General features: G+C 46.5%; 2 protein-coding genes across 2 annotated transcripts in view; both read right to left on the reverse strand.

Moving 5' to 3' along the window:
• Positions 1-394, reverse strand: part of hepacama (hepatic and glial cell adhesion molecule a) — a 9094-nt gene extending 8700 nt beyond the window's left edge. The window contains exon 1 of the mRNA XM_042710326.1: positions 334-394. Within this exon, the coding sequence (XP_042566260.1) occupies positions 334-394 (61 nt within the window). The remainder of the gene's footprint in view (positions 1-333) is intronic.
• Positions 395-9610: 9216 nt separating this feature from the next.
• On the reverse strand, positions 9611-24274 carry spa17 (sperm autoantigenic protein 17). Its single transcript, XM_031584280.2, has 7 exons — positions 24204-24274; positions 23509-23733; positions 23154-23224; positions 22837-22880; positions 19100-21443; positions 12676-12904; positions 9611-10033 (listed from the first exon to the last, which is right to left on the reverse strand). Exons 2-7 carry the CDS (start codon positions 23660-23662, stop codon positions 9984-9986), a joined length of 2892 nt encoding a protein of 963 aa, XP_031440140.1. The 5' UTR covers positions 23663-23733; positions 24204-24274; the 3' UTR covers positions 9611-9983.
• Positions 24275-27500: the final 3226 nt, after the last annotated feature.

Consider the following 27500-nt stretch of genomic DNA (forward strand, 5'->3'; position numbering starts at 1 on the left):
TGCCATGCTGAGGTTACCTCACCATTTACTTACTTTGGAAGCTCTCTGTGCTACAAAGCCATTTTGGTGAGGAGCGTCTGGTCAGGGGAAGTAGGGCTCTTCATTGGTCAGACATGTGGCACCCAACCATGTGACCGAGGAGCACGTCAAAAGCACAACATCACTGAAACTGGCGTTCTGAGAGACTCGTGTCCATCAGCACGGCCGTGGATCCTCGTGAAAACCCTCTTCTGAGCGTGCATTTGCCCTGAGAGAGGCCCTTGCACCACCCCTACACCACCACCGTTGGCCCTTATGGCGTGAGAGGGTCGGTGCAGCATGTCTGGCTCTTACGTCGTGAGCGAGTCGCCGTGGCATCGACATCTCTTACGGGGCGAGCGGGACGGTGCGGCATGGCGTGGCATGGCGTGGCATGGCTGGTTGGTGCAAACAGTCGTCAGCCATTGCCAGGACGAGCAGACAAAGGCGGTGATTGTGGGCCTGATTTCCTCCAGCGGCCAGGCTGTCCCCGAGACAGAGACTCGCTCTTTGTGGATGAGAGGCAGGACACACACACACCAACTCACACACACACTCACACACACACACTCACACACACACACCCACACACAGGCCCCAGTGATTCCTCTAATCAGGCCTTCAGGACAATGACATCCCAGTGCCCTGCCGCCATCTCAGCCAGAGACAGATGGGAAATGAGCCCTTTGCCTGCAACCTGCTTTCTGACTTTAGCATGCGTATGTAACCTGCATTCTGTCTGTACCATGCGTATGTAACCTGCATTCTGACTTTAGCATGCGTATGTAACCTGCATTCTGACTTTAGCATGCGTATGTAACCTGCATTCTGTCTTTAGCATGCGTATGTAACCTGCATTCTGTCTTTTCCATGCGTATGTAACCTGCATTCTGACTTTAGCATGCGTATGTAACCTGCATTCTGACTTTAGCATGCGTATGTAACCTGCATTCTGTCTGTACCATGCGTATGTAACCTGCATTCTGACTGTACCATGCGTGCCTTACTTGCAGTTTGACTTAACCTGCATCCAACCTCATAGAGCTGAACGTACCCAAAATCGACCTCATCTCATCAACATAAAACACTCCAATGATCCCAGTCTAATTAACCAAGTGTAACTCCTGCTGAACCACTTCTTTCCTCTTGTGTAACTCCTGGGGGGCCGGGGGCCGGGGGCCAGGGCCCCCACTGGAGACATGTGTCATGGGAGCACCCGCATATCTCTGCCTGAAACCGCTTCTGATGAAAGCATCTGCTGAATGGCTAAATGTATATTAAATGTAAATGTAAAAGTTACTAAAATCAATCAAGTCCACCACTTCAGCCAAACTCAACATAATTTGCCTCAGTCATCAGCGACTGATCTCAGCCAGGGCCCCCTCATGCACGCACCCATGATGACACGCTGATCTCAGCCAGGGCCACCTCCTGCACTGCTCTACTTTATACAGCCAGACCTCGCCAGGACTGTAGTGAATACAAGCCTATTTATGCTGTTATACTAAAGCAAACTAGCTTACCCATCCAACATTGAATAAACTAAATGAAACTAAACCAAACTAAACTGAAAGCGTGACTACTCAAGTCATCTATTTGACACCAGTGTAACCTAGGGCGACCCTAGGATTGGCATAACGTCATGTAACTCTCTTCCAGTCAACTCCTGTCAGCTTAATTAGTGTGTGTGTGTTGTGTGTGTGGTGTGTGTGTGTGTGTGTGTGTGTGGGCTGATCAACAGCCAGTAAATGTTTAACTGTTGACAACCAGAGCAGGCAGAAATTGACATTCATTTGTACTGTGAAATAAATTAACAGTAAAATACAGTAAAAATGAACAGTAAAAAAGTAAAATGTTTTTCCTCTGCCATATTCACATTATATCAACATACAAGTCCAAGTAACAGTCCAAGTCCAAGTAACAACTAAAACTATTATTTTTCAAAACTCCTGAAACGATATACATAAGTTGCCAAAACCCACAAAAAAGAGTTATATGAACTCTAGAAAGAAAGAAAGAAAAAAAAATAACGAAAAAATTCTGCTGGTTTTCTTTGGCACAAGTTGAACTTTAGCCACATGCTAAGACCCTGCTAACACCTTCCTTCAAACTTTCTCCTCTCATTGTTTTGAGTCCTTCCCTGAGATGACGGGAGGCTTCCCCTCGTTCCTTACCTGCCAGGGAGAAAAGGAGCAGGCTGAGGACGTGGAAGATGACAGGAGTGTGCGCCTCCCTGTCTGCCTTCATCTTGGCTGCAGAGCTGCGCTGCGCTCACACACTGTTAGCATGTTTGTCCACTCCGGGCACGTCCCTGAGATACACACTGCTTCCTGCAGGATGGGGCTTCGTTTGAGCACTCAAGCCCTCTCCTCCCAGAACCCCTCTCTTGAACAACAGCCCTGTGTGTGTGTGTGTGTGTGTGTGTGGTGTGTGTGTGCGCGCACTCTTTCTGCTTGTGAGCTCTTTGTGTGCTTTCTCTCTCTGCATGTGTGCTTTGTGTGTGTGTGTGTGCGTGTGAGCTTTGTGTGTTAGATACACTAGTAGTAGTCATCTATTTTGACCCCTTGCCGCCCCCAACCCCCCACCCCATTTTTTGTGCATGTCCCTAAATGTTTGTTTGTATTTTTTGAGAGGAGTCTTTAGCTGCTGCTCACGCCATCAATGATCCGTGTCAGGTCTGGCCCTGATCTGGCCCTGGTCTGGCCCTGGTCTGTTCCAGCTGGGGTTCCTCTCTAGGACTCATTCAGTGTGTAGAGAATGTTCCTTTAATATGGACTCTCACTGCGCTGCCAGAAGTTGCCAAACCTACTGGACTGGCGTAGAACTGTCAGCTGGTGGACGAATGCCCAAGCAGGACACTTTATATTTTCAGAAATCAATCCCATGTCATGATTTTGTCTCCATTCTTAATCCATGCAAGTCACGGGGAGAGAACAGAGTTTTTGCGTGTGGGGCAGCTTGTAATTGGATTTCAGCGGCCTGTTGAGCAGTGCTGCGGGGTGGGGGCCTGTTGAACAGTGCTTTGGGGTAGGGGCCCCTAATGAAGGACTCCTATAGGTCAGGCTGGGCTCTGCTGGGCTGAGGGGCCTAACGGGGGAGTTCACATTCTGTCTGCAGTCTCCAGGATGAAAGAGAGAGAGGGCTGCCTCAATAAAACACCATGGCAGCCTCTGAAAAACAGCCCCCGTACCCCCACTACCCCTCCATCACCCTCTCACCCATTCACCCTCCCCCCTCTCTCTCCTCCTCCTCTCCTCATTCCTTCCTCAATTTCCCTTTGTCTTCTCTCGCTTTTTCACTCTCTTTCCGTCTCTCTCCTTCACTACCCCCTCTCTTTTTACCTCCCTCTCATTTTCTCATTCCCTCTCTTTCTCTACCCTCCCTCCGCCCCACTTGCATCCCCTGTCTCCCTCCCTCTCTCTACCTCCCTCCCTCCCTCTTTTTCTCTCGCTCTCTCTCTGCCTCTCCCCTCCCTCTCTCCCACTCTCCCTCCCTCCCTCTTTTTTTCTCTCTCTCTCTCTGCCTCTCCCTCCCTCTCTCTTATTCTTTCACTCATCTCTTCCCCTTTCCTTAACACTATCCCTCCCCAGCACCCCCTCAGCAGAGCCCCCGCTCTCAGGCAGGAGAAGAGGACTGGAGAACAAGTAAGGGAGGAGGAGGAGGAGAAGAGAAGAGGAGGAGAGTGTGTTCTGGATCGACGGGCATGTATGAGTCTAGATAGTGAGGTGAATGGTGTCTACGAGGGCCCTTAGGTACTAGGGCCCTTAGCACACCAAACATGGCCAGCTAAAAGTTTATAGAATAATTTTACGTTTTACTTAATTTACTTTTACTTCAAACGTTTGGGTCTCTATCAGTGAATTTGGAGTTATGTGATGCAGTCGGGGTGCATGTGATTTTTAATGCGTAAACAAAAGCAGGCTGGGACGACAAAGAGGAGATTAGTTCTGCACTGGTGCATTCTGGGCCTGTGGTGGACTCAGGAAGATGGCAGGATGACAGAGCAAGTGTAAGCAGCACGCAGGAGTAACACGCCACGCTACACACACACCACCCAGCTATGCTCCTCACACACCATCACCCAGCTACATTCCACACACACACAAAAAACACACACATTACCCACCACTGTTCTGTCTCTCTCGCTCTCGCTCTCTCTCACGCACACACACATACATACACACACATACACACACTATCGAGCTATGCACCACATACACGACACCACCAAGCTACGCTTCACACATACAAACGCACACTCACACACACTATCGCCCAGCTACACTCCACACATATACACACACACACACACACACACACACACACACCATCCAGGACCAATCATTTTCACATGCCCTAATCTAAGGGCCCCACATGATAAGGAATGGCCAGACAGACAGACAGACAGACAGACAGATATATAGATATATAGACAGACAGATATATAGATATATAGAAAGACAGACAGACAGACATCTTCGCCACATGCCCTAATCTAAGAGCCCCACATGATAAGGAATGGCCAGACAGACAGACAGATATATAGATATATAGACAGACAGATATATAGACAGACAGATATATAGATGTACAGACAGACAGACAGATATATAGATATATAGACAGACAGATATATAGATATATAGACAGACAGAAAGATATATAGATATATAGACAGACAGATATATAGACAGACAGACAGATATATAGATATATAGACAGACAGACAGATATAGATAAAAGCCACGTGGGTCATTTCTAAGTAACTGAACTTTAAAAATGCAGCAGATTTTTCCCAACTATGATGTCATGGCACAGGCTGGTCAACTGACTTCAGGAGTGTAGTCACTGCTGGACGTCCTACCGACACACACAATAACCCTCACACACACTCTGCACACATGGACACACACACACACTTTCACGGCCAAATACTCACACACACAGACTCAGACTATTATACTGGACACAGTCGCAAACATAATAGTCAATCTGGCAGAAACATCACTTCACACACACACACACACACACACACACACAAGATACACATTTCCCGCCACTGTTCTCTCTCTCACACATGCACACACACAGACACACACACACACATGCACACACACAGGAGCTAACAACGTCAGTCAGGGAAAAATGTAGATGTTGACAACATTCAGTATCGTCAGGAACACTGAAGGGTCTTTTCCTGACAGGAGGGATCAAAGCATTCTCTCTGTCTCTCTGTCTCTTACACACACGCACACTTTCACAAGCAGACATACACTCAAAGCTTTTGTGCCCAAGATAAAAGTTCCCCAAGTGAACCTCTCATCTTCAAAGAGCTGCATCAAGGAAAATCAAGGAGAAGAGGAACACACACTTACACAGTCACTGAGAACTGTGTGTGTGTGTGTGAGTGAGAGAGTCTGTGAGTGTGTGAGAGAGAGAGATACAGAGAGAGTGAAAAAAGGGTATGAGTGTGTGAGTGAGTGAGTGAGTAAGAGACTGAGAGAGAGAGTATGAGTGTGTGTGTGTGTGTGTGTGTGTGTGTGGTCTTCTGCTTTAAGCGGATTACTGGGTAGAGCAGCACTCCACTGACCGGTAGATTAGCTCTTGTGTTTTCAGACAAGACGTTTCTTAAACATCCTTGACCTTTGTCAATAACACACACACACACACACACTGCCTATGATCCCTGGATCAAACACATCTCTCCATTACCGAACGTTTCCTATGGAAGGAGAAGATTCATTGAAGATCATGTCCTGGTTTGTTTCACTCGAGAATCAAATGCTGTGGCCCTGATTGACTCTGATCACCTCTTCTGCTTGTCAGAGTAACACTTGAATGTGTTTCTCTGCTTCAGATAATGTTGTCTGGATGGCAGCATTTGAATCACCTCAACATCTCAGTCATTCCTGACTAAACATCACCCTCTGGGGTTCCTTTGGGCTCATGACCACTGGTCAGATCCATCAAATAAAACAAATCCATTTACAGATTTCACAACAAAAATTGAAATTTGTCTCTTCAAGATTTCAGAGTTTCACTCAACGCTAACAGCTGAAAATGACACAAGTGTTTTTACGTGTATTATTATTATTAGACACCCCTCATGCTGAACTCTGCTGACAGCTGTAACGCTTTCCATCTCCTCAGTGTGTGTGTGTCTGGGGGTGGGGGGCTGGGTGAGGAGGAGGTCAGGCATTTTTTCAGGGTGTCTTTGTGTTGCTACAGGAAACCAGTGAAGAATGCCATCACAAGGCACTAACTCCTGTAGTGGCGATCAGAGCCATGAAGACAGTAAGAACAGGACCAGCGCTTTACATGACCAGTTCCTACAGCAGTGGTTCTCAAACTAGGGGTCGGGACCCCAAGTGGGGTCGCCAAACGTTTTTTTGGGGGTCGCGAAATGATCTTGCTGCCCTGTGCATCAACATATTAGGCTTTGACATGCTGTATAGTCTATCAGACATGGTGTTTTCTACATCAGGGTGGATAATGAAAACCAATATTGTCTCAGCAAGCAGTCTCATCATTCAAGATGAAACTGAATTTAGACCTATAATATCCTGTCAAAATGTGTGGGGGGTCGCGAGACTTGGCAAATGGATTTTATGGGGTCCCCGGACAAAAAGTTTGATAACCACTGCTCTACAGGACCTCTACAGGACCAGACCTCTACAGGACCAGCCCACTACAGGACCAGACCTCTACAGCAGGGGTTTTCAACCGGGGGTCCGTGGCCCCCTGGTGGTCTGCGACGGCATTGCCTATGTTGATCAGTTCACCATTGAATTGAACACTTTTCCAGATTACTCTTGAATATCGTGAAACATATCGAAGAAATTGCACTGACAAGTGCTACAGGCGGACGGCGGTTAGTGATCTACCCTGATAACTGCACATATTTAAGTGTTATAGGCAGAATATCTGTGCAGGGGGAGGGGGCGTGGCGGCGGTGGTTACAAACACGCACGCGCATGCAGGCACATCAGTGGAAAAATTACTTTCTAGTCAGAATGGTGGTCCCTGGGACAAAACCAGTTGAAAACCCCTGCTCTACAGGACCAGACCTCTACAGGACCAGCGCTCTACAGGACCAGACCTCTACATGTGGTCACCACTACAGGACCAGCTCTAACAGAGAGAGAGAGAGAGAGAGAGAGAGAGAGAGAGAGAGAGAGTGTGTGTGTGTGTGTGTGTGTATGTGTATGTGTGTAAGAGATAGAGAGAGAGAAATAGGTGTGTGTGTGCTGACAGCTGGGTGTGGATGCCTCTTAGGGATCACACTGGTTTGGGTGCTGAAGGGGAGTAGGGATGCAACCATGCAAAACCACACACTCCCTCTCACACACACACACACACACACACACACACACACACTCCCACACACACACACACACACACACACACACACACACCACACAAACGATGAGCCACTGAAGCTTACAATGATATTATACTGCCCCCATATTAGTGAACACACACATGATTTCATGATGATGGACAGATTCCTAACATCTAGTCCCTGACACACTGTCCTCTGAGCTGCATAGAGACTCAAACACACACACACCCCTGTCCTCTGAGCTGTATAGACACACTCAAACACACACACACACCCCTGTCCTCTGAGCTGCATAGAGACACACAGACACACACTCAAACACACACACACCCCTGTACTCTGAGCTGCATAGACACACACTCACACCTCTGTCCTCTGAGTCTATGGAACAGTGAACTGAGTGGATAGCCTCTGCACCCTGTGTGTGAGAAAAGACAGTGTGGGTGGTTTTTCCAGTGTGTACACTATGGCATCTTTATATGTGTGTGTGTGTGTGTGTGTGTGTGTGTAGTCCATGGCATGTGTATGTGTGTGTAAACTATAGCTTTTTTATATGTGTGTGTAAAACATGGCATCTTTGTGTGTGCATGTGTACACCATAGCATGTTTATCTGTGTGTATACGCTGGCGCGCGCGCGTGTGTGTGTGCGTGTGCGTGTGAGTGTGTGTGTGTGTGTGAACACCACTGGTGTGAAGGAGTGCTTCTGGTTCTGATGGAATCCGATGGGGTAGTGATCAGTAGATCATCATTAGGCTCAGACGGTGGACCTCCGTGGGTCATTATCCCTGACCCCCTCTGTGAACCTGTACCCCCCCACCTCACTGGGCCAGAGGACACAAACATCCCATAATGATCTCACCCTCCCACCCACCCCCGACCCTCCTGATGGGAGCAATGCTTTATTCTTTATTTGGGTCATTTCAAAATGAGTTCCAACAGGGGCTGGAAATGACTGAGGGCACAGGCGGTGGTTTCAAGGCTTTTAATCATCTCTCCTCCTTTTGTGAACATGCGACAGGACGAAGTCAATCAGCACGAGCAACGTTCAGTTGTTGTTGTTTGTTCCGTTCAGTGATTTCCATAACCAACATAAAGATAAAGAAAGTGCAATACACGCTTAAGGAGCAATCGGAAGTTCTGATTTTGTTTTAACTGCTTATATTGACTATATAAAGACCATTTAAATACTTAAAGTGCCAAACATCACACACAATAGGACACATTGAGATCTGATCATTCAGCAGTAAATAGGAGAGAGCGACCTTTGACCCTGTGACCCTATGACCTATGGACAAAGACTTCTACATTCCTGATCAGTACAACAAGCAAACTGCAGGACAATAATATAAACATGATAAGCAACTATAACAAACACAACTTGAGTCCTGATCACACGTGCACTAATACTATGTCACACTCAGAGACACTCAGTGGGTGGAGTGGGCCTGAAAGCTGAGGGCTGAGGGGGTTTCAGGGTGTGAGGTGACTTTAAAATGGTGTGTGTGTGTGTGTGTGTTTCAGGGTGTGAGGTGAGTTTAAAAAGGTGTGTGTGTGTGTGTGTGTTTCAGGGGGTGAGGTGAGTTTAAAAAGGTGTGTGTATGTGTGTGTGTGTTTCAGGGTATGAGGTGACTTTAAAAAGGTGTGTGTGTTTCAGGGTGTGAGGTGAAAAGGTACTTCAGAGGGTCTAGAAGGCTGGGGAAGGGACCTTACATGGGTTTTAAAAAGCGGAGAAATATGGTTAGCATTATTAGCATTATTTAGACAGGGGAATGTAGGACTGGCAGAGAGAGGCAATTTTACTGATGGGGCATACGGTGGTAGGAGTAGAAGGGTTGGGGTAAAAGGTTGTAAGAGGGGTAGTGTAAGGTGACCAGATTTCTGAGACAAAATCCGGGGACAATTTCAGTTCAGATACGTTACCCCTCCAAAACATGTAAACGTTTGGTCATTGTTTTCTTTCTTTCTTTAATTTGTATCCCGGGTCTGTCTGTGAAAACCGGGGACATTACCGGGGACAGCTCCAGCCGGGGACAGGCCACCAAAAACCGGGACTGTCCCCGGAAACCGGGGACGTCTGGTCACCTTAGGGTAGTGGGGTTGGGGTAAAAAGCTGTAAGAGGGGTACTAGGGTTGGTTTGAGACAGGGGTATTGGGCTGTTTGAAAGGCTGTAAGAGGGGTAGTAGGGTAGATTTACGTAAGTGTGTTTAAAAACAATCAGAGGCATTAGATGCGTTTAGAAATCAGGAAGAAGGGATATATGGGGGTGAAAAGCTGAAAGAAGAGTTAAAGGGGTGGTTTTGAAAGCTGAGACAGGGGTAAAAGGGTGGTTTTAAAGTGGAGGCAGGGGTAAAAGAGTGGTTTTTAAAGTTGAGACAGGGGTATTAGGGCATGCTTTGGATGGGGAGTACATTCACAGGAGTCTGCACAGGGCAGGGTGCAGAGGAGGCATGACAGAAAGAGTTCACCAGACACACACACACACACACACACACACACACACACACACACACACACACACACACACCCTAGCTCTGCTCTGGCACATCTATAGAAAGTTGGTCTTGAGAGAGCGCAGGATCTGGAGGCCCCTCTCCCACGTCTGCGGCGCTCGCTGCGGGGCCTCACTGCTCAGGTACTGATGTGTCTTCTGTCTCCGCCCCTTCTGACGCCCCTGGGGTAAGAGAACGGAGCAGAGGCAGGGCAGTTACATTCACTAGTGTGTGGTAATGAGTATAGCTGGGGTGAACACACACACCACCCCGGTGTGCCCCTGGAGCTCTGGATGATCAATTCAGAAATGACAAATAATCAAAACACATCTTTCCAGGCGGAACTAAGTTGTTTTAATAGATATTATACATTTGTGTTTGTAGAATACAAGTTCCCTTGATCCTTGAGAGTGGAGCATATAAACATATATTTATATGATAAATGAAACAATGACTAATTGACTGATAACCTGTACACACATCACACACTTTTGGCTTTTCTCACCTAGGGATAGCGATCTAACATGGAGACTGGACTCCACCCCAAACACAGACAACATCATCATAGACCTGACAAGAGATGACCCAATAAGAGCAGTCTCCCACTGTTCAATGTGTGTGTGTGTGAGTGTGTGTGTGTGTGAGTGAGTGAGTGTGTGTGTGTGTGTGTGTGTGTGTGTGTGTGTGTGTGTGTGTGTGTTCATAGGTTTCTCTTCTGCTTGAACATAGTATGTCTCTCTCTCTCTGTCTCTATCTCTCTTTCTCTCTCTCTCTGCACAGCTCACATACACACACACACACACACACACACACACACACACACACACTCACACTCATTCGTTCCAGTTGTCCTCTGTAAACTAGGCTGCCTGGATGCTGATGTCTTATTTGGTCCACTGTGTGTCTGAGATAGAGCACATCGTTTAGTCTCGGTGGCAGAAAGAGAGGGAGAGAGAGAGAGAGAGGGAGAGAGAGAGAGGGAGAGAGAGAGAGAGAGAGGGAGAGAGGGAGACAGAGAGAGAGAGATGCACCTGCATTTAAAAATAAACCCTCCATACATAAGCGCTTAGGAGCAGGAACTGGGTTGATGGTGCTCAGGAGAGGCCTGCATCTAAGGTGGGGCAACCAGGCAGGTGTGTGTGTATGTGTGTATGTGTGTGTGTGTGTGTGTGTGTGTGTGTGTGTGTGTGTGTGTGTGCGTGTGTGCGTGTGTGTGTGTGCGTGTGTGCGTGTGTGTGTGTGTGTGTGTGTGTGTGTGTTTATGTGTTTGTGTGTCTGCTTGTGAATGTGAGAGGGACTGTGTGTGTGTGATGCACAGAGTGAGTGTGTGTGCGCCTCATGAAGTACATAGGGAGAGGGTCAGTCTCCCTGCCTGCCCCACTTTCCACCTGACATCAAAATGTCCGACCTCCGAGCCTCAGCCCCCACCCTGGGCTGGTTTGACCACGTTTTTAGGTCCTACAGATTGAATGGCCCTGGTGCATTCACGCCCACTGCATCATCTTCTGCCTGCACACAACCAAGACAGATTGATTCTGTGCAAACAGGAGAAACAAGAAACAAAAGACTAACGGCCGCCCTCTAATAAGCGCAGCTGTGTGAGATTCCTGGAGGCAGCCTCCTCCCACCAGGGTGATCAGATATCTCAGAGGAAGATCAACTCCGTCTGATACTGCAGCAGGGTGATCAGATCTCACAGAGGAAGATCAACTCCGTCTGATACTGCAGCAGGGTGATCAGATCTCACAGAGGAAGATCAACTCCGTCTGATACTGCAGCAGGGTGATCAGATCTCACAGAGGAAGATCGGCTCCATCTGATACTGCAGCAGGATGATCAGAGATCACAGAGGAAGATAAGATATCTCAGAGGAAGATTGGATCTCACAGAGGAAGATCAGCTCCATCTGATACTGCAGCAGGCGGTGGCACTCGCCTCTGTCCCTCACAGCTGATCATCTCTGCTCTCTGCTGCCTGGCCTGCACCGCCCTCCCTCCTTCACAGCAGCTCATCTCTGCTCTCTACATCACTCTGATAAGAGACATCTTCAAGAACGATTGTCCTGCTCTAACATCACTCTGATAAGAGACATCTTCAAGAACGATTGTCCTGCTCTAACATCACTCTGATGAGTGACATCTTTAAGGACTGACCTTTATCTAACATCACTCTGATGAGTGACATCTTTAAGGAGGCCTGTTCCGTGTGGTGTAAAGGCGCCGATCATAAATAAGGGACATGGTGGAATACTTCAAGGGTAATTAAGAGCGCAACTCATCAGCTGGAATGCTAAATTAGGCCATTAGGAACTTGAGAAACACCTCCTGTTCCTTTGGTTCACATTCATGTATAATGTGTACTAAATTACAGTCTCCTGGAAGTTGAGCAAATGAATCTCATATTGCTGTGCTATTTTGGCGCTTAGACTCCATGTTAAGTGAAATGTTTCAAAGTCATTTAAAAATGTCAATTCAATCCACAGTACATGTTAACTGAAACACATCGTACATGTTAACTGAACCACATCGTACATGTTAAGAGCTGAAAGCTGGATTAGGGGGTTACTGTTCACATATCGGAATCAGTGTTAGGTAAGGTTCTATATTTCTAAGTGAAAAAAGGATCTAGTCCTCTTCTGCAAGTTCTCCTTTGAACCCTCTCATGTAAATGTATATTTCAAACTCACTGAAATCAATACAGCTATCAGCTTTATGGTTCTTTTCTGTGAAGCAGAATCTTCTCAAGCTTTGAAGAGTTCTACAGATAAGGGTGTCTTTGTGTGGAAGAGGTTCTGAGAGGGTACTAGACCCTGATGGGTACTGACCTGCGTTGCCCTGGTTTCCGTTGAGTGCCTCTCCGCTGCTGCTCACCTCCTCGCCATCGCCCTCGCCCTCGCCCTCACCCTCACCCTCAGGCTTAACGTCCTTCATCTGCTTCCTGGTCATGTGACCCCGGAAGCCGGCCTGGATCCTGGCGGCAGCGCGGTTGGCCTCGGGGTCGTCCAGCGGGATGTCCATGATGTCCTCCTCATCCTGAGGCTGGCTGCACTCCTCCTGTTAGCACCAGTCCCACATATCAGTCATTCACTCAACCAACCAACCAAGCAATCATGAAAATCTATGCATCTGCTGACATTCACCAGCACCAATCACAAGCGCTCTCTGAATTAAAGCAGTCCATTTAAGCAAATCACAAGCGCTCTCTGCATTAAAGCAGTCCATTTAAGCCAATCACAGGCGCTCTCTGAATTGAGGAAGTCCATATAAGCCAATCACAGGCGCTCTCTGAATTGAGGCAGTCAAGACTGCAATTCCATATTTTTTTGTAAGCCATTTGAATTGAATGCTGCTGAAGCTTACGCTCATGTTAACATAACTCAGTAAGCTACTCACTCTGGTCCGTCTGAAAGATGCTAAGTCCCTCCTTCTACTCAAGACCTATCCGGGGGACGGGCCGCAGAGCGGTAAACTTCTTTCTAGTTCATCCAAACTACAGGCACCTTTATCGATCCAAACTACAGGCACCTTTATCGATTCTGGTGGTCTGGTATCTGGTATCTAAAGGCTTCTACTCACTCTCTCTCTCTCCATTCAAGGGCCAGAGCCTCTCTGCTGGTCTAAGTAGGGGAGGTGCCTCTGCTGGTCTATGTAGGGGAGGTGCCTCTGCTGGTCTTAGGGGAGGTGCCTCTCTGCTGGTCTATGTAGGGGAGGTGCCTCTCTGCTGGTCTTAGGGGAGGTGCCTCTCTGCTGGTCTTAGGGGAGGTGCCTCTCTGCTGGTCTATGTAGGGGAGGTGCCTCTCTATTGTTCACACACTATTGTTTTATTCTACTCAATCACACACTGTTGTTTTATTCTATTCTGTGGCATATGATGACATGCCACAGATCCTGCTATTTATACGTCCGTCCCACGGATCAGCAGATCTGTAGTGGATCAGTTCAGGCCCGGCAGCAGGGCTCAGTCCAACGCAGCCTGCTGGAGCGCAGGGAGAGCTCCCATGAGGCACCAGTCCTGGGCTCTACCTCCGGCAGTAATGAGCTGGAGGAATGAGCCGCTGGTTTCAGGACATACGTGGGCATGTGGCAGGAGAATCAGTCCGCCTCCTCTCTACCTGTCACCGCCTCCACCTGTCACCGCACCGCACCGCTCCGCACCGCACCGCAGACACTTGGCTGGCAGCACCACAGAAACCAGAAAAACCCAGCTTCACACACACAAACTCTCTTTCTTTCCCTCTCTCTCTCTCACACACACACACACACACACTTTGTCTCTCTTGCTCTCTCTCTCTCTGACACATACACACTCTTTCTCTCTCTCTCTCTCTTTCACACACACACTCCACTCCACCTCCCTCCACACACACACACACAAACACACACATATACACACACAAAAACACACACACAGATACACACACACACACACAGACACACACACACAGACACACACACACAGATACACACACACACACAGACACAGAAACACACAGACACACACACACACACACACAGACACACAGACACACACACACACACACACACACACACACACACACACACACACACACACACACACACACACACTGTAGCTGACTGCGACACAGGTCTGTCCCTTGGGTGGCATGGATTTCTCTCAAAGCTGACTGGAAAGGGAAGACACTTGCATGTGTGTGTTAGTGGCGGGGATGGTGGGATATATGTATGTGTGTGTGACCGTTGAGCAGCTGTGCGAGTGTGTGTATGTGTGTATAAGTGTTGAGGAGTGTATTAGTGTTGAGGAGTTTGTGCGAGTGTGTGTATGTGTGTATTAGCGTCGGGGAGTGTGTGTGTATTAGCGTCAGGGAGTGTGTGTATTAGTGTCAGGGAGTGTGTGTATGAGTGTATTAGCGTCGGGGAGTGTGTGTGTATTAGCGTCGGAGAGTGTGTGTGTATTAGCGTCGGGGAGTGTGTGTGTATTAGCGTCGGAGAGTATCTGAGTGTGTGTGTATGTGTGTATTAGCGTTGGAGAGTATCTGAGTGTGTGTATGTGTGTATTAGCGTTGGAGAGTATCTGAGTGTGTGTGTATGTGTGTATTAGCGTTGGAGAGTATCTGAGTGTGTGTATGTGTGTATTAGCGTTGGAGAGTATCTGATTGTGTCTGTGTGTGTATTAGTGTCGGAGAGTATCTGAGTGTGTGTGTATGTGTGTATTAGTGTCGGAGAGTATCTGTGTGTGTGTGTGTGTGTGTATTAGTGTAGGAGAGTATCTGAGTGTATGTATGTATTAGCGTAGGAGAGTATCTGAGTGTGTGTGTGTGTGTGTGTGTGTATTAGTGTCGGAGAGTATCTGTGTGTGTGTGTGTGTGTGTGTGTGTGTGTGTGTGTGTGTATTACGTCGGAGAGTATCTGAGTGTGTGTATGTGTGTGTGTGTGTATTAGTGTCGGGGAGTGTGTCTGCTATGAAACCCCCTCCAGAGTGGGAGTGTGAGCACCCACTGCAGAAAAGCACAAATGTATTTGTTTCAGCTGGCACCGCTCAGAACTGCCCACACTCTGTTCTCTCCCAAGCGCACACACACACACACACACACACACACACACACACACACACACACACACACACACACACACACACACACACACACACACACACTGGTTCTGTCCTCTCCTCTTTATTCTCTGCATGGCCATCCCACATCCCCCGAGGTGGCTGGGGCACCCCACCCAAACAACCCTCTGCTCCAGCTCGCACCACACACACACAGACCCTCTCACCCACTCACCCTGCGCTTGCTGACCACAGCTCCAGCTCCCACCACACACACACACACACACACACACACACACACAGACTCTCACCCACTCACCCTGCGCTTGCTGACCATAACTCAGCAGCACCATGTCTGGCAGGGACACACAGGAAGCTGATGTCCTCCCTGATGCCGATTCAGATTCATTTTCTGATGTGTAGAACTATGTGACACTGGCTATGTGACAAACTACTGAATAGAGAGAAACCCAAAAGAGTCCTTGCAAATATGTTGACACTGGTTTACATAAGTATAAACACCATGTTACGAAGTTTTCCTTTCAACTGTTTAAGAGGTTGAGCATTCCAAATCTTTGGTTCCATTTCCACTGAATAAAAGCGAGCCGTTACTGTGCCAAGTCCATTTGGATCAAATCATCTGAAAAAGTAACGATGCGAAAAGTAACACTTAAAGATCTATTATCTGAAACCAAGCGAATTTAAATAGCATCTCGCTTGCACCTTTGTTGAAAAAGAGAAATTGTACAAGTTTTAAATACGTGATCAGAAGTAGTACTTACGATGTGACAGTCCATGATTCCACACCTGACAGGTAAGCGCGTTAGGGTATCGGCACTGATAGAGCTTATTGTCCGCTATCGTAAGGAAAACGTCATCCGCGATACTGTTTTCACTGCATATGAATCTCCCTCTCTTGCAAACTAGCGCAACTGAAACGAGGGTGAGAAGGAGAGAGTGAGTGAATGTGTGTGTGTGTGTGTGTGAGAGAGAGAGAGAGAGAGAGAGAGAAGGGCGAGGTGACCTGATTGTGTTTGATGATAAACAACATGGATGTTTTACATCTTAACTAATCATTGCGATTGCCCAGCTCAACTCGAGCCATCAACTACACACTACATCGGATAGTAACGTTTGATTGAAAGTGATGATAAGATGTCTACGGGTCTTGCCTTGGTGTGCGAAATCTGACAGGGAGTGACTTGACCTGTTTATTATTTGTTGACAAGTCTTTACTGCCATAAACGCGGGCTAAATCATTAGCCAACATCAATCAAATAATGAAAGAAAACCTCTGACAGCAGATAATGACCAACAAACACGAAATAAAACTATTCGTTGAACAATACAAGACCAATAACTAAAATCAGCTCCCACTCAAACAAACGCCAAAAAAGAATACTAACACAATATGACAAAGTGAAACAGCTCTGATAATGCTAGAGTTATTATTACAATAAATCAAACATCAGATGCTCCGGGAGCACCGTTCACCCGTCAGACGGGCAGAGACAGCGCTGCTCTGCCGCACCGCCTCCACGCGGAGTTTACGGGCAGACAGCGCGCGCAGGGACCCGCTCCCGCGCAAATCAATCTGGTTAGCGCCCGAATGCCTTCTCTCGTTCCAGCCCATGGCACTGATTCACTCACACATCACAGCACATCACTTCTTAAGAACAACAACTGGATATTGAGCTCATCACACCTGATGGAGAGCTGTAATATTCTGCTTTGCGTCAGTGCTGACTGTATATTCTCTACAAATGAACGGAACTGACTGGTATTATTTCTTCCTATGTGGTGTTTAAATATGAATTGAACATTCGTAGCTCACAGCATGTGTGTCTCAGCTGCTCATGACAGGCAGGCTGCTACTTGAGGCTTTTTTCATTCCGCGGGATCTTAAAGCTGAGGTGACTTTGCAGAACAACCAGAGATTGATGAAGGCTGTGACTACAGTACCTCAGAATAGCAGCAAATTCCCCTCATTCTCCCGGTGGATAAAGTCATTGGACAAGACATTTGATATGGGTCACATTGTAATGCCCTACATTCAAGGAGAGAAGCGAGAAACATCTAGAGATAGAGAGGAGAGTGGTTGGGAGGTGTTAGGCCAAAATTAAGATGTAGAAATATGACTAAACTGTTGAATGTAAATTCAAGTATGGAGATTAAAACATTATAATGGGACCACTTTCCTCCTGTCCCTGTTCGTTTCTGGGAAGTCTGGGAAACGTCTCTACACCATTAAACCACCACATCTGCACTGAGCCCACGCAGCAGCTGACCCTGTCACACATCTAACCCTGACCACCCTGGCAGCACCCTGGCACCACCCTGGCACAGTTCTGGTTCTGACCTGGAGCAACCCCGGCATAGTGTTGGTGTGATTCTGCGATGATTGTTTCTCTTTTCTGCGTCAGCTGCATCTGGATATTGTTGTTACCATGGGAAACTGCTGATTGTTGTTACTATGGGAAACTCCTTGCAACATGCAACATTCATGACAGTACATTCTACACGTCTAAGCATGGCTTAACTAGGGAAGTGTGTGATTAGAGTACACACAGGGCAAACGGGAACGTCACGATGGGGGGATTTGAGCAGAACTTCTTGCAGCAGAGGTGAAGGCATTAATCCCACCGACAGCACGCCTCTTAATCCCCACTTGTCTCGCACCACGGCAAGAACAGGAGGGATGGAGCAAAAGCATATGTTTCCATGGAAACACTCTTACAAATCCTTCTTCCTCCTACCTCCCTTGCCACAAATATTGTATACATAACATCTTTCATGACATTTTGGTGCCACAGAAGACTGTCATTTTCCAGCATGCAGTATGTTTTGCCAATTATACTCAGAGTTATGAAATATGATATTTTCGGAAATACATATGTCATCCTACTTCTCTCTTGGAAAGAAAATATGTCAGGAGAAGTATTTCATATGAAAGAGTTCTACACCACAAGCAATTTACATACGCAAAAGATGGTGGCGATTCTGATACTTGATTTTGGAAGAATCTGCCTGAGAGAGAGGCAGGGTCCTCCTGAGAGAGAGGCAGGCCAGCAGAGGATCATATTTTTTAAAGGACACAAGGGCACAGCTCTTCACAGCCGATCCGTTCCCCTAGAGTGTTTCAATCTCAAATTCACACCATTAATCCTCTTTCTTAAGACATGTTGAGTGCATACTGATACCAGTGGTTAGTCAATACTTGTGATAACTAATCTGTCTTACATCTGGTAAAAGTTAAGGGAGATCGACCTTTAGATATCTTACCCATCATGCCCTGGGCTGGGCCTCTTCCTATGTAGGCACTCTGGTTTCATCTCTAAAACTACATGAAGTGCACTATACGTTTATATATATATATATATATATATACCGTATATATATTTTTAAGTTCCTTTGGTCATAGTAAAGAATTGACAGATATTTTCAAGTTCAAGATGATATATTTTGCCTAGTAATCAGTCCTGAATTAGGAAGGAACTTGTGTGTTTTCAAAGTATTGAAGTATTAAGGTATTGTAAATGTGTCATGTTGACTGTACTCTTGTCAAAACCCAGATGACCAAAATAACAATAAAATATATAAAAAAGAAGTGCACTATATGAGCTTCACCTTCCCTGGGCATGCAATCATAGGTGAAAATAAGTGTTTTAATTAAGAAACACCATCATCATATTGAAATAATTAACATAATAAAACATTACCTTGGGGTCACCTTTGTTTCCAGATGACATCACTTCCTCTGCCTCTCCTTCCTGTGTGAAGTCCTGGCCTTCTCCTGATTGGCTGATCTGCTGTGGGCTCTGATCTTGCTCTGAGTCAGGAGAGGTCATGTGCTCGGCAGGTTGTGAGGGTCCCTCAGCTGATGGATCCGCTTTTGCTTCAGTTTCATCTGGTAGAGCACCAGAGAGGGGCCGTGAGGGTTTGGCAGGACCAGGAGGATCTCTGTCCTCACAGTCCCCTCCCGAGATGCTCTGGTCCCCTTTGTCCTTGCAATCCAGCTGAGGTTCCTGCTCATCGGCGTTCTCATTGCCATCAAGCTCATCATTACTGGCTTCATGTTCCCTCTCCTTCTCACTGACCTCCTCGGAGATGTCCTCCTGGCGTGGATGTGAAGCCTCTGGGTTCTCCTCCTCGGAGATGTCCTGCTGGCGTGGATGTAAAGCCTCTGGGTCCTCCTCCTCGGTGATGTCCTGCTGGCGTGGATGTGAAGCCTCTGGGTCCTCCTCCTCAGAGATGTTCTCCTGGCGTGGATGTGAAGCCTCTGTGTTCTCCTCCTCAGAGATGTCCTGCTGGCGTGGATGTGAAGCCTCTGGGTCCTCCTCCTCAGAGATGTCCTGCTGGCGTGGATGTGAAGCCTCTGGGTTCTCCTCCTCAGGTTCCTCCTCCTCCTCCTCGGACTCACTGCTGTCAGAGTCAGACTTCTCATGACTCCTGTGTTGTTCACCCAAAGGGGACCTCTGCTGACTGCTCATCAGCTGCTCATCGGTTTCCCCTGACACTCCGTCAGGGTCGTGACCTGTGACCTCTGACCTGCTGCGTGTGGGTGAGGACTCCCTCTGATCTGAGATCAGTGTGTGTTCGTCCAGCTGCCCCTCTGCCTGTGTGACATCACACTCGTCCTCGCTCCGATCCTGCTGGGTGGACTCTATCTCAGACACGTCCTGTAGTGTGGATGTTTGGACATCTTTATCTGTCTCTGTCACATCATCATCATCATCCTCATCATCACCATCCTCATTCTCAGGTTTCCTCACTTCCTCTGTCTCTACCTCACAGTCTCCATGGGAATCTTCAGCTCCAGTCATGGACATGATTCCTCCACTTTCCTCTGCAGACCCGTGTCCAGCCATGTCCTGAGTATCAGGTTTCTCTGTATCTGTGTCTTCCACGTCCACATCCGACTCTGACCCTGACCCTGACCCCATGCCCTCCTCTCTGGTGGTCTCTGCGTGCCCACTCCCAACACCCCCCTCTGCTCCCGATGCCAGTCCTCGCCCATCATCCTCCTCATGGCTACCTGCAGCCTCTGTCTCAGTGTGTTCTGTCCGTTTGAGCTCCGGGTCCTGAGTGACTTCAGAGGTGGCTGAGACCTCCTGCGCCTCCTCACGTTGATCTCCCAAACATGTCTGATCCTCAGGTGTGACCTCACTCCCATGATCCTCAGGTGTGACCTCTCTCCCATGATCCTCAGGTGTGACCTCTCTCCCATGATCCTCAGGTGTGACCTCACTCCCACGCTTGTCGCCATCTCCAGCAAGGTGCTCATCCAGCGAATTCTTACTCTGTTCTGCGGATTCGGCTCTGAGGTTTGCTAATCCGACGGGAGTTTCCAGCTCCTCCTGGGACTCAGACAGCCCCTTCTCCTCCAGCTGGCTTCCAGAAGCTTCTACAAAGCTGTATTCTTTTACGCTGCCCTCAGACATGGGGTTCTGATCAGCCCGCTGGCCTCCCAGCTCCCCAGCGCATACGTCGACACTCGCGAGTCCACCGATGTACACCTCCGAGGACTGCTCTAGCTCTGACCTGCAGATATCAACATCTATATACTTACTGGTGTCCTCCTTCACCTCTTCCCCATCACCTCCCTCCCCGGCTTCCTCCTCTACCTCTGCGTCACCTCCTTCTACAGCCTCTTCTGTGGACCCCCCTCCTCCCCTCAGCTTCTCTACACAGATGTCCACATTGGTGACGCCCCCGTATGGGCCCTCAGAGAAGGGCTCAGGCTCAGGCTCCTCTGCTGTGTTGGCCGTGCCAGTGGTGCCAGCCGTGCCAGCGGTCCCAAACCCTCCCCGAGCTGCACTGTCCTGGGCCTGCTCCTGATCAGGGTTCCGTGGGGAAACTCTGTTCTCCTGATCAGGGTTCCGTGGGGAGACTCTAGTTTCCTGATCAGGGTTCCGTGGGGAGACTCTGGTCTCCTGATCAGGGTTCCGTGGGGAGACTCTGTTCTCCTGATCAGGGTTCAGTGGGGAGACTCTGGGGGTCTGTGTCGGCTGGGCATCGTCAGGCTCTTTGGTTTCAACGCAATGAGGTGGTTTGGGCTTTTCCCTAAATTCAACATATTGGAGATAAAAAACACACTGAGCGACTGTGAGAACTGCAACTGAGACCTGACTGCACTGAACTTTCCATCTGAACTCTGAACTTTCTGAACTTTCCATCTGTGGGGCTGTGTTCTTCATAAGTCACCTATCTGAACTCTACTGTGCTCCTGGACTGTGTTCTTCATAAGTCACCTATCTGAACTCTACTGTGCTCCTGGGCTGTGTTCTTCATAAGTCACCTGGTAGTGTGCCAGGATGGGCAGCATCACATATTCACCAGAGAATGCTGCAGTGGTTTTAGCCAAACTGTCTTCAAATGGGAGGATGATTAGATGGTAATACGCACACAGTTCATGTGTCAAGTATACAAAGTTGCATAAATATAAATACAGAATACCATGCAAACACTACTGAAACACTACACTACTTCTACACTACTTAAATGGTTCCATAATTGGAGCATATCTCGCTCTATGGCTGCATCCTTAAACGTGTAACACCATTACAAAGATGTGTTCAGTTTAGCTGTAACGTTCAGCTGATTCCTTTGTCTTATTTCTGTTATCTAAGCTGGTGTTAATAACCCTTTCTTATCGTCCAGTGTAAGGAGTGAAATCATAGACCTGCAGTCACAGAGGTCCAATAACATTAGGCAATTGACCTTGGTCTGATACTGCCTGTCCATGTCCAGTAACTTTTACTCTTTCAGGCAGCAGCCAAACCCACCCTAATGCAGACTCAGCCAAAGTTGAGTGAAAGTGAGGAAACTGAGCCTATTCAAAATGCCCAGAGACACTCTGGAGAGAGACACTGTAATTCAAGTCTCATCCCTTAGAGGGGGCATGGCAGGGAAGCCAGTATGGCCTTAATTAAATTCCATGTCTAATATTGTCCGACTCTTTGTCCCAGCGGACGGCTCTGAGGAAGCTGAGCGTGTCTCGATCGACCACACACTCCTGTGATGACAGTTCCCTAGAACCAGCAAGGCACTCTCATAAGACACAGCAGGCCCCGGCTAAAACACATCCCTGTTTCTCTGTATTAGCCTCTCTGTCATTGTTTAATGTTAATATTCTGTAACCATTATCTGCTCCAAAACCTATGTATGACTATGAGATCATAAAAGAAAGTCACACGCATGCAAGAAGTATTAAAACTGTCTGTATTAATAAATCTGTATTTATTAATGTTATTCTGGTGGCTGGAGCTGATGGTGATGAATGGGTGGTTTTGCTGACTTCCTCTCGTCTGCTGTTCTTACACCACTCAGAATAGCTGCAGGAAGCTGCCTGTCTCTCTCTCTCTCTCTCTCTCTCTCTCTCTCTCTCTCTCTCTCTCTCTCTCCCTGTCTCATTCTCTCTCTCCAGGCAGATTTAGTAAGGGAGAATGGCACTTACTCCTTTTGGGTCCTGACAGCTGAGGAATCCTGTTTCACAGAGCCCTGTTTCAAGAAGACAGAAAATCAGCATTGGAACGATACTTAAATGCTCATTTCGGTCTCCATCTGCGTCTCCTCAATATCAGTTTAGACTTCCATTACACACTTTTATTTTATTTTATAATATAACATTTGTTACACCCCAGACTATACCAGCATACTTCCCCATAATCTAATGTCTGTGCTTACTGGATCACCCCAGGGTAGTCTGGCTTTAGTGCTTTAAAATAACCATGCGCTTTACACCTGCACTGCTCAGCACACCTGCTGGCTCACCTTTAAGGGTTGCTTATTAATAAACCTCTCCTCCAGTGCTGCGGCCCATGCTGCTGGGTCCTCACCACTCTCTGCGGAGTGAACATAGGCACACAGACAGACATGAATGAATGAATGAATGAATGAACAAAGTTGAATTTCACCAAATCCTTTCAGCTCATCTAAGAATGTTAATGTGTAATCCTTTGTTATATTTTTCATTGCACTGCAAGTGAGATGACAAACCGTCTTTGTGAAATAGCCTATGCTGCATTCTAACATTTTTAAATGACATGAGATGTTATTCTTTAGCATTTGGATGACTAAATACGTAGCTGATGCGGCAGTATGTATTTATTTGTACAACTTGCGTTACCTTCTCTGGCTTTCAGGAGTACAGTAAAGTGTTTAGCTGCAAAGGCGGGAATATCCTCCGGCTGATCTCTCAGGACTTCGCGGGCCAGGCCCTCCAGAATGGCCCCAAATCCTTTGGGCACTCGGAGGTGAGTGTATGAGAAAACCACAGACATGTCCGCCGCTCACTCCCAACGAAATGCCGGGTACAGCGTTGAAATGGCCTCAGTTAATTTGAAGCGTAACGCTTAAACAGGAAATAAGGCAATAAGCAGTAGCGTTAACTGAGCTATTCTGGCTAAGTAGCTGCCACGACTATCTATATCTAACAGACGCCCTGGGTCACGCCAGAGTTTTTATGCAACAAAAGGGGTTATAACCGTTATCAATGTCATCAGTTTGAAAGTTACACTTGGTCGCACTTTTCCACATAACGTTAGAACGTTTCCTTCATTTATTTCGAGTACATTATTTCGAGTACTTGGCTTATTTGTTAAAAGTGATATCAAACCAGCAAACGATCTCTTTGTTATTAACTTGCGCGCATTATGATACATTGGAGAGAAATCGCCATGGTAACAACATAACCAAATGACTTTGCCATGTGTAAGAATAATATAAACACAGTAATAACAAGGACGTAACGTTACTTCTTACCCTTCAACAACTGTGCTGATTTTATATTATATATGTAAATGGTTGTAACAGTTTACCTACGTGTTATAAAGTAAATTAGTTTGATGTTTTCGCCATGTTCCCCAGTGCGAATTTACTTCCCGAGCTGTCAGTGCAGTTTGTGTTCAGTTGTTGCTTGGCAACGTGACACGTTTAAGTACGGGACCTCGTGAAGGACAAAAATAATTTCACTCCGTTAGTTGCTTATGTTGCACATGGACCGTCAATGTCTATCTATGGTGTTCTTATAATAATGATAATAATAATAATAATAATACACTTTATTTGTATAGCACCTTTCATACAAAACAATGCAGCTCAAAGTGCTTAACAGCAAAGAAATCACGTGCACAAAGAAATTACATGCACAGTGATCCAAATAATATAGACATCAAAGAAGCATAATACATTAAACATAAAAACAAGGATAGAGTGCATAAAACAAAATAAAATGAGCATAAAAACAGGGATAGAGTGAATAAAGATTTACGATAAAAATAGAATACATAAAATGCATAACATAAGATAGAAAATAAATCTCTGTAGAGATATAGTTTATCTAAACCCTTAATATCACATTATATCACGATGAAGATAAAAGTAAAACACATTAAAAAATACAAAATATATATATATATAGCGTGAAGTCGCAGCTAGTTAAAGGCTAAGGTGAAGAGATACGTTTTTAGTTTTCTTTAAAAAATATTTAGCGAGCTGGCTTCCCTGATATCTATAGGCAGTATGTACCATAGCTTTTATGTCTATGGTTTACACACCACACTGGAAAAAGCTTTGAGAATTAGATTACTTATTATTTTCTTTTCTTTGGATCTTAGCATTCTGCCAAACTAAATAATACATTTTGAATTCATGTAGTCTATATTGTGTACAGTGTAGGCCTGCATATTGTACATCTTTATACATGTCATACACTGGTGCTATGTTGTACACTTTTACACTTTTATAGTTACAGAAAAAAGGATGGATAGTTAAGCTGGTCAGCTGGGATTTTAAGAGAATTGCTGGGTGTCAGTGAAGAGCATCGGTAGAGTAGGTGATGACGGCGTACTCCGAGGTGCTGCTCAGCTTCCTGGACACTTCTCTGGGCTGGACATGCAGACGGTCAGCCGAACGGGAGACATGCTGTAGGGGTCCAGGCCCTGAGTCATCCCTCCATCTCTGCAGCACAGGACACACATACACACACACATACACACACACACACACACACACACACACACACACACACACACACACACACACACACACACACACACACACACACACACACACAAACACAGAGCCTCTGTTATCTCCTAATGTGCAACATCACATCACTAGCAGCAGTATCCAGGAGACTCAAAGCAGGCAATTGCCTGGGGCCCCTGAGCTGGAATGGCCCCCGAGCTGGAATGGGCCCCCGAGCTGGAATGGGGCCCTCAGGACAGCTCACTGTGTATGTCCACAGCAACAACAATTCTGTGTGAACCTCCTTGAAATCTCTGATTACTACAGACATGTAGTACATGTCCTGAAACCCCCTACACTGAGAAAAGTGAAAAAACTGTGTCCAGATGAGTTGGTTCATCACAATAATACCATGTTTTGTTTGTGCAATTAAAATGTAATGATGGTTTAGTACATTTAACAGCACATTATTTTTTTCTCTGTGGGGAGGAAAAAAGTGCTGAGGTGCTGCTCACCGCTCTGGGGTTCCCTGGGGCCCCCCCTGGGTGGCCCCTCAACTCGGGGGTGCTCACCCCCCGCACGGAAATCATTATGTCAGCATATGGCACCTCCTGATCGCTTTGACAGTCTGAGAAGAGAAACACAGGCGAGTGCTTTTAATAATAACCACAGGAGGTGTTTCTAGTAGCAGCCATGGACGTGATCTTCCAGCCCTGTTTGTCTACTGTATTAGTACAGCACTAGCACAGGACCATATGGAAGGGATAATGTCTAGTACCTCCGCTGCGCATCAGGGTCCTGTTTGTCCGGTCGGGATTTATTTTCCTATTTTGATTGGTGGACTATACATTATCCTGCTTATTATACAGTTACTTGCCAAAATGATACATTTCTCCAAAATATCTCTTTTTCAGTGACGTTGTTGCTGTCTTCACGCAAATAGAACTTTTAAGTTTCAGGTGTTGCGTGATATGAAAGATGTGAATTAGAAGCACAAGACAGCGACCATTCTAAAGAAAAATTAGACCTCAGAACGTTGGGATGGCCCATTCACTAACTTTTTGCAACATTCTGAGGAGCCACATAAAATGTAAGTACTCACCAGTGTTGGTGAATGTTATAGATGCGTAATCCAGATCAGAGCCTGGTCTGGAGGAAGTAAATAATAAAAATGTTTCATTTTCAAGTAGAGTTTTATCTTTCCATACCTGCTGCCATTTTGATTTACTGTTGTATAATCTTACCTGTCATGCCTACTAGCAGCAATCTTGTCTGAAGAAGCTGCAAATGAAACCCAAACATGAATAAGACACAATCAGATGAAACCCAAACATGAATAAGACACAATCAAATGAAACCCAAACATGAATAAGACACAATCAGATGAAACCCAAACATGAATAAGACACAATCAGATGAAACCCAAACATGAATAAGACACAATCAGATGTAACCCAAACATGAATAAGACACAATCAGATAAAACCCAAACATGAATAAGACACAATCAGATGAAACCCAAACATGAATAAGACACAATCAGATGAAACCCGAACATGAATAAGACACAATCAGATGAAAGCCAAACATGAATAAGACACAATCAGATGAAACCCAAACATAAATAAGACACAATCAGATGAAACCCAAACATGAATAAGACACGGTCAGATGAGAGTGGCAGCAGTCTGGGAGGAAGGAGTTCAAGAGCAAAACTAGTCGTACCGTCACGCTTTCTTCTGTAGCTCAGAAAACTAAGATATGAAGTCAGTAGAACCACGATGACCAGGGCAACAGCTGCCAGGACCTTGACCACTGTAAACTCTGTCACAAAAGATAGTGAATTACAATTGATACAATATCTATCATTAGAGATCTTCTGCTCTTAGTGAGAAAGAATATTTACCTGAGGAAGAGTCTTCCCCTTCATCAGCTGCACCATCTGTGGGAGTTAGCACCTCTGTGGAGATGTGTGGTGGAGAGGTAGCTGCAGCAGACGTAATGGAAGTGTTAGATTAGAACTATGAATACCAGACATTGAACAGATTCACATTCACCTCAGGTAATAAGCCATTTTGGTTCCAAATGTACTGTAGGTATGAAAGGGCAGTGGTTATGATGTCGAATGCTGATCTCAACATGGCAGTCACT

The sequence above is a fragment of the Clupea harengus genome, chromosome 17, assembly GCF_900700415.2.
Source record: "Clupea harengus chromosome 17, Ch_v2.0.2, whole genome shotgun sequence".
Lineage (NCBI taxonomy): Eukaryota > Metazoa > Chordata > Actinopteri > Clupeiformes > Clupeidae > Clupea > Clupea harengus.